This window comes from Vigna angularis, chromosome 7 (genome assembly GCF_016808095.1).
Source record: "Vigna angularis cultivar LongXiaoDou No.4 chromosome 7, ASM1680809v1, whole genome shotgun sequence".
Classification (NCBI taxonomy): domain Eukaryota; kingdom Viridiplantae; phylum Streptophyta; class Magnoliopsida; order Fabales; family Fabaceae; genus Vigna; species Vigna angularis.
The window spans coordinates 30049729-30058015 of record NC_068976.1 but is presented as its reverse complement, the minus strand read 5'-3'; the positions used below and the strand labels follow the sequence as shown (position 1 = coordinate 30058015).

Sequence of the window (8287 nt, the reverse complement as noted above, 5' to 3'; positions counted from 1 at the left end):
GTGGTGCTGCTGGATGCTTCTCCAAAACCAGATGAAAATCATATTCCAAGCCGCGGACCCCATGTGTATTGTAACAAGTTCTTTCCACTTTCTTCTAGTGCAAAATGACCATGTGGGCCGTGAGTTGGTGTAGCATTTCCTTGCTCTTTGAATACTCCAAATTGGAAAGCATTTCTTCATTTACGTGTGGGACATAGTGTTCCCCATATATGTACAATCTTTTAATTAATGAACATTACTCATTCTCAAGCAATTTGCTGATCAGTAACGTGCTCATGCTTTTCAATTCTCAAAGAAGAATTCTTCAATCCTAGGTGGCGGCTCCCATGTGTTGTCTAGCCAAACCGTTCAGCATTTCATTTTTTATGTGGGCCGTAGCTCCCTTCTCTTGTATCTAGGAAGTGATGACAATATTCTCTTCTCTTTTGTTGCAAGCCAAAACCGTGAACTTACTTGCAAGGTGGTCCCCTCCATCTCATTGTTACTTCAATTCTTTAGTGATTTCTAATGTGAATTGTCCATGGGCCATGTTTAATACAATTAAAAGAAAAGAACCAAACCAATGCACGGTGCATTTCTCCTCCCATGTGGCCGTGAGTTTTAGCATCATTTGGCCGTGTGATATGTATGTTGTTCCAAGCTAATTTTGCTTCTAAAATTTTAAGAAATATATCTCTCAGATCAACTCACAGAATAAATCAATGCAAAATCCATTGAGCTCTCCTTCTTGTGCACACTCTGTGAGAGTCTTAGCACTGTCCAATGATCAATTCCAGCCACCACAAGTACCAAACAACAAGCAAACAATGCAAACATATTAGAAGTCACTCAAACAGTAAGTACTGGACTGACATAGGGGAGTAAAAAAAAATACTAGGAACAGCACAGAACGAATTTGAACAAAACAAAAACTATACGTGAAAATAGACATTCAAACGAAACTATGAAAAAAAATTGCATTGAAAACGGATAAGAATTGCACTCGAACGAAGACACACAAGTTGACACAACATTCACGCAGCACTGTGCGAAAATTAAAATGGTTGAGATGCATTGGGCTCAATTGCCATTTCTCATTTAACCTACAAATGTTCCAAATTGTATTTCCAAAATTTTCCTTGCAATTACTAATGCAAATAATTAACTCAGATAATTCAAATTAATTAAAATACGAATTTCTGATCGAATTAAGCACAATCAAGAAAAATGGGAAAATACTGAACAATTAAGCACAATTCCCCGATTAATTTTAGTACAATAAACTAAGTGAAGTGAAGAAAATATTGGTTCATCAAGGACATTGGTCAGTACCAAGCATAGTAGACTCTTGAGTTATTGGAACATCTGTTGGTGGAGGTTGGGTGACTTCTACAGATTGGGCAGTAGGAACCTCTACTGTTGAAAGTCTTTGTGGACAACCTTTTCTATTGTGTCCAAGTTCTTTGCAGATGGCACATTTTTTCCTCTGCCCACCCTTTCTTAATTCACTGTTATTCTTCTTCAACTCTCAATCCTCTAGTCTTCGTTTCTTCTTGGGCCTTCCTAGCATTGTCCTCTTCTTTGGTGGTAATATATCTGAATAGGGTGTAACATCCCAGACATGTTGACCATTGATAGGGTTAATTATTGTGTTGTAAGTCTCTTCATAGGTAGACTTCCTAAACCAGTGCCCAATGTATTCTTCTGCATTTATATTCAAAAATTTCATTGCAGTGATGGCATCAGTACAAGGAATGTCGCTAATTTCCCATTTTCTACATGTGCAGTCCATGTTGTCAACATTCACAATAAATTGTTGACCAAATTGTGAAACATGTTTCACTTCAAATAATTTTTCTCTTGACCACCTGTATTTAATACACAATTCACAACACAATTAGATTGATCAATATAAATGGAAACAAACTTAACATGAATGGAAACACACATCATAAAAGTTACCTTGGTAACCAATATCTAGTTAACCAGGACTCCTTCTGAAATCTGTTAAAAACCTTGGGGTAGATTGAACCTTGATATGATGTCATCTTTGTCCTGTTGGCAACCCATCTCTTCATTATGTAAACCCTAATGTCTTCTAACATGCTAATAATAGGCTTAGACCTACTATCAACTAGCACACTATTAAAGCCCTCACACATGTTTTTCACAAGAGTGTCACATTGTAATCTAGAGGTGAATCTAGATCTTGACCAAAACCTGGGATAAGTGAATATAACTAGTCAAGTATGTGTGATGGCAAGCAAATATTTAAATAATTATAAGACTTCATAATTATAAGACTTCACATACCTAGGTGGGATGGCAAGCAAATATTTAAATGCGTCTAAATTGATGTCTTTAATATTCTCATTTCAGCCTCCCATTGTTGTGGATGTGTGGCTGTTGTTGCCCTCCACATGAGACGTTTAAGGTTTTTTTCAGGAAATTTTTTTCTGAAGTTTGAATATAAATACCTAACACAAAATCATTGTTCTACACCAAGCAGAAGATCTTGGATAGCTGGCAAAAGACCCTAACATATTCAAGATATTTTAATTAACATTTGTTTAAAGAAGATATTCAGTTATATGTACAAGATATTGAACATTGACTGACCTTCTGTTGGTCTGAAATAAATGTGCATCCTGCACATACAGCTGCCCCACCAAGGTCCTCAATAAGGTGCTCCAAGAACCAAGTCCAGGAGTCTTTGTTTTCTACCTCAACAACAGCATATGCTATGGGCAACATTTGGTCGTTTCCATCTCTTCCCACTGTTGTTAGTAACTCCCCTCCATACTTGCCTTTCAAAAAGCATCCATCCAACCCAATAATAGGTCTACAACAAATGAAGCTATCCTTGCATGCCTTCAAGCATGCATAAAACTTTGGAATATGACCTCACCATTACTGTTATCAACTTTAATTTGTACTGTTGTACCTGGAATTATTTTCAGCAACTCATGACCAAAATCATGAAGTCTTCTAAATTGATCTTTGAATGATCCTTCAACCTTATCTTTTGTCATGGCTCTTGCCCTAAAAGCCATATTTCTTGAAATTACTACATTCCATTTCCTAGTGACTTTGTCCCTAATGTCCATGACCTTCATTGTAGGGTTTTCTCTCACCATTTTCTCCATCCTTTGACTCAACCACTTTGAAGTCATCAACTTTACATTGAAATCTCTACTACAGCTGTGAACATCAAACACTTTTCTTAGTTGTCATCCATTGACATCAGTCCTAAAGGAACAATAGGCATATCATTTACAATTTTCTCTTCCACCCAAGCACTTCACAGAAATCCTTTTCTTGTCATTCTTAATAAATTTTAAACTTCTCCCATTACTTAGTGCATAAGTCCTTATGGCATCTGTGAATTCATTTTTCTCAGCAAAATAGGTTCCTACTTCCCATTTATAGCCCTCCAAATTTTTAGGCATACTAAAAGTGGGAAACCTTATCTTAGTGGACCCATCATTGTCCTCACTATCTGATCCACTAATCAACTCCTCTAATAGCCACTCATTGTCAGACAACCCACGGACATCATCAATACAATCATTATTTGTTGACCGTGAAGACTCAAGTAATGCACTGGAAGCTTCTTCTCTCACATTTCCTTTAGAAGTCCCAATGTCACAATGCACGCTGACATCAATTAGACTTTCTTCACTCACATCTACATCTTCGTCCTCAATCTCTGCCTTATGTACATCATCACCCTCACTGTCCTCTACATCATCATCCTTTCCTAAATCCTCTAGCTCAAAATCATGTACATCATGTACCTCAGCTTCCTCTACATGATGGACCTCACCATCCTCAACCTCATGGATCTCAACATCCTAACCATCACCCCCATGAGGATCACCCTCACCCTCAACCATTTTTGTTCCAACATCAGTATGATCCTCACCATCACCCTCATAAGCATCACCCTCACCCTCAACCATTTTTGTTCCAACATCAGTATGATCCTCACCATCACCCTCATAAGCATCACCCTCACCCTCAACCATTTTTGTTCCAACATCAGGATCCTCACCATCACCCTCATAGGCATCACCCTCACCCTCATGGGCACCACCCTCACCCTCAACCATTTTTGTTCCAACATCAGTATGATCCTCACCATCACCCTCATAAGCATCACCCTCACCCTCAACCATTTTTGTTCCAACATCAGGATCCTCACCATCACCCTCATAGGCATCACCCTCACCCTCATGGGCACCACCCTCACCCTCAACCATTTTTGTTCCAACATCAGTATGATCCTCACCATTACCCTCATAGACATCACCCTCACCCTCATGGGCATCACCCTCACCCTCAACCATTTTTGTTCCAACTTCAGTATGATCCTCACCATCACCCTCATGGGCATCCCCCTTACCCTCCACCATTTCTGTTCCAACTTCAGTATGGACCTCACCATCACCCTCATGGGCATCGCCCTCACCCTCCACCATTTCTATTCCAAGTTGTCCATCACCAACCCAATCAATCATTTCTATTATTTTCGGTTCCATCATATTATGAACCACATACAGATGAACTTCATCATTTAACCTAGCAATGTTCAGCATATGCATGGCACCCCTATCATCAGTTAATAATTCTAACATATATGGGTCCACAGACTGACCTCCTAAACCGTACCATAATTCTTTGATGTCCATATGACCTAATTCTTTGACTGAGGCTATTATGTCAAAATAGCTCCACAGGTCTGGATCACAAGACCATTATGCTCTCTCTCCTTCAAATTTTAACTGCCCATTATCATCACTGACAAAATCTCCACAATGGTGGACCACCACCTTAATACGTTCCTCATCCATATGAACAAGTTGCTTTTATAACCTGTACATTATGGGGGTTAACAAATCTTTGGAATATTAAACACTCACTCACTAACTACGGGAACACTCACTCACTAACTAAACACTCACACCGACACAGACAAGGGGATAGGGAACAAAGTAACATCCCCACTAACGAAACACTCACACACAGGGGACCACTACAGCTGATAAACAATTCAACAAACAAAATTCAGGACCACAATGTCTAAAGTACAATGTAACAATTCAACATGCAAAATGGGGACCACAAATCATTATAAAAATTGTTATAGACCAAAACAAAAACCCAATTGTCGAAGACGCACATGTTCGTAAAAGCAAAAAGATATTTATGCGTTCAAACAGAAAACCAAAGACGAAACGAAATACCTTACCTTAGTTCGCGTCAACTATCGACTGGATTCTCTTCGTCTTGTCCAAGATTGCAGTTGGTGATCGTCTTCCGCTTCGTCTCGCAACAAGGAAATGAAATCCCCAATTCCAATTTCAAATCCCTAATTTTGATTTCCTTAAATTGAATAAAGGGTACTAAATAATGCCACATCAGCACTATTTATTTAAGCAAAACACTCATAGTAAGTCATCAACACACATCACCACATTCTTTGTGCACCACGTGGTCTTAATTTAACACCGTCTCATACCACTTAACGATTAGGGTAAAATGTGTTCATTTTTTCAAAAAATATAACTCATTTGAGACAAATGAAAAAACGAGAACCGAATTGAGATTTCCATACAAAATTGAAGACCAAGGGAGGGTTTAAACCTTAAATTAAAATAAACATTTAACTTTTTTAATCGTTTAAAATTATCATTTATTTAAATTTAATTGATTTTTATTAAATTAAATTAATTATCTACAATAAAAAGAACACATTATAATAGATATGTTTCCACTAGTGTGTCTATATACTTAAACACATAATTTTCTTCTAAATCCTCTTACCGGCAGAAAGTTTAATTAACGTAATTGTTTTTTTGTTTTCCATGTTTTCTATTCATTTCTTTGTGCACAATACGTTTACACATTTCCATCTTCATTTTCAAAAAAGAAACAAACAGGTTCTATATCACGTCATGCCACTGATATGCAAATCCCTTTTTCTTATTAATGGAAAAGAGTCAGATTAACCACACATATTGAATCAGTCAATTTGCAGAGGCATTGAGGTAACATATTATGCAGAAACATGGACCATAAGGACTCATTGCAAAAGCACTTATGAAATGAACCCTTTTCTCTTCAAGTCCTCAACAGCATCCTTTACAATTTTCTCCATAGGAATGAATTGCATACCCAAATCCATAAGTTTCTTTGATCCATCCTTCACTCTCAATAATCCTGGTTGGGTATCTCGTTGCATCCTTTAAATGAAAATGACAAAGTACATCATGTTCAAGTAAGTTATGCATTAAAGTATCACTATAAGAACTATATTAACCTTCTATTTTGATTGTGAAGACAATATAAAAACACGTTTATAAGAACGAATAGCAAAGTGCACACTAACTACAACATGATCCAAATTGTGTTCAAACAAAAGTAAGTTTCTTCAATAACTCATTCAAGAATCAAGCAATATATCTAATTCCTGAATTACCGACCAAAAGATGATTGCATTATATTGACCATACATCGATCAAGTGTGTGGCTTACTTACTTAGGCACATTGTACTCTGGATAAAGTTCAGCAACTTTGGCCACAAAATCACCATAGTGAGAGATAGCTTCAACACACACATGCCTACCAACTGCAGATTTATTCTGATACACCAAAATATGTGCCAATGCTACATCCTTAAAGTGGACCGATCCCATAAAAAAGTTTTCATATGTATCATCACAACCTGCAACACAACACAAAATATCACAACTTCTCAGCAAACTCCTAAAAGATTATAAATAGGGTAGTTTGATATTGGCATTCGGGTCAACAATGATTAACACTTTGTAGACTGCAAAATCTAATGAAAGGAGTACTACTGCATAATCAAACAAGTCTAATACTTTTAACGAAGGTATCAACTTCTAAATGTCCTACACAGCTATGCTATCAACTACGCAGTAGCAGGTCTTGTAAAATGAGTCTAATAACTTGGTAACAGCAACAGTAGCTCTATTCACATGATACCAGTTAAAAAGTTATACATTATCCATCACAGGATCCCAAACAAGGTGTTAAATAAATAGTGCTAGCACATAATCAAGATTTTTTGGTATCCACGGCTCTGCAACTGTGACCGCATTTATTTGCCATTTTAAAACCTTGTCCCCTTTTAAGAAATTCCTTTATCCTTCTAAGTATTCTCAAACCCCTTTTCACACAGTTCAATACCATGCAATCTACTTTTCTCCTGTGGCTCAAAGATACTTTGGTAACATTGCCACTGTATTTTAGCACTTCTCCGGTTCACATTCCCAATATCCAAGGACACTCCTACAGCAAAATTAGAAAGAAATATCTGCAAAACCCAACTGATTAACCAGCAGTCCCTACCTTGAAGTAGGCGCACAAACATGACCATGCTTGCATTAAGCCTCGGTGCAATCACAGGACCCACCACATTGCCAGGATTCACTACAACAACATCTAACCCAGTCTCCTTTGCAAAATCCCAAGCTGCCTTCTCGGCCAAAGTCTTCGACAATGGATACCACAACTGTTACGCACACAAACACTTCACACACACACATAACAAAAAGAAACAGAAAATGACAAAAATGAAAACCCTTTCTAACCCCCTTTTGCTTGCAAAATTCGACGTCAGTCCAGCAGTTCTCCCTCTTGGGAACGTCACCGGGCCAATTAGGGCTCGGAACAATCGCGGAGGTGGAGGACGTGACCACCACGCGACGTACCCCTGCTTCTTTCGCTGCCGTTAGCACGTTCAAGGTGCCCTTTATCGCCGGGTCCAGAAGCTCCTTCTGCATTAAGACCCAAAAGGGGTCATGCAAAAACCGAAAAGATTGAAAATTTTCGAGGAGCTCGACGGAACAAGACCTGAGGGTCCTGGACTTGTTCAACAGTGCAAGGAGAGGCGACGTGGAACACGCCGGCGCAGCCGCACACTGCGGCGAGGACAGAATCGTAGTGGAGGAGCTCCATCTGGAAGAGGCGGAGGCGCGCCGGCGCTCCATCCAAGGCTTCTAGATGCTTCGTCTCGGCCTCATCGTCTGTTAGAAAAGTTGTCTCAACACTGTAAGTATTGTAATGAAATGAATAGATAAATGAGAGAGTAAGGAATGTATTAACTGAGATTTTGGACGGTGGCGTGGACAGTGTAGCCGCGGTTCAGAAGGAGGTGAACGAGCCATGAACCGATGGCGCCGCTGCCGCCGGTGACACACACCACCTTCTCCATTCTGCAACTGTGTTTTATCAACCTCCCTCCAGTTTTGTACTGTAATAATAATTATCATTTTAAGC

At 38.8% G+C, this 8287-nt stretch overlaps 2 protein-coding genes across 3 annotated transcripts; both read right to left on the bottom strand.

Moving 5' to 3' along the window:
- Positions 1 to 1243: 1243 nt before the first annotated feature.
- Positions 1244 to 2851, bottom strand: LOC108337921 (uncharacterized). The gene is made up of 3 exons (XM_017574508.2): positions 2293 to 2851; positions 1942 to 2199; positions 1244 to 1847 (listed from the first exon to the last, which is right to left on the bottom strand). The coding sequence occupies exons 2-3, from the start codon at positions 2139 to 2141 to the stop codon at positions 1508 to 1510; spliced, it is 540 nt and encodes a 179-aa protein (XP_017429997.1). The 5' UTR covers positions 2142 to 2199; positions 2293 to 2851; the 3' UTR covers positions 1244 to 1507.
- Positions 2852 to 5943: 3092 nt separating this feature from the next.
- On the bottom strand, positions 5944 to 8287 carry LOC108337193 (phenylacetaldehyde reductase). 2 transcript variants are annotated; one of them, XM_017573663.2, is made up of 6 exons: positions 8114 to 8287; positions 7862 to 8034; positions 7600 to 7785; positions 7358 to 7499; positions 6521 to 6707; positions 5944 to 6224 (listed from the first exon to the last, which is right to left on the bottom strand). In XM_017573663.2, exons 1-6 carry the CDS (start codon positions 8220 to 8222, stop codon positions 6080 to 6082), a joined length of 942 nt encoding a protein of 313 aa, XP_017429152.1. In that variant the 5' UTR covers positions 8223 to 8287; the 3' UTR covers positions 5944 to 6079. The 2 variants fall into 2 exon arrangements, with proteins under 2 accessions (XP_017429152.1, XP_017429151.1); XM_017573662.2 differs by having other exon boundaries at positions 7358 to 7520; positions 8114 to 8286.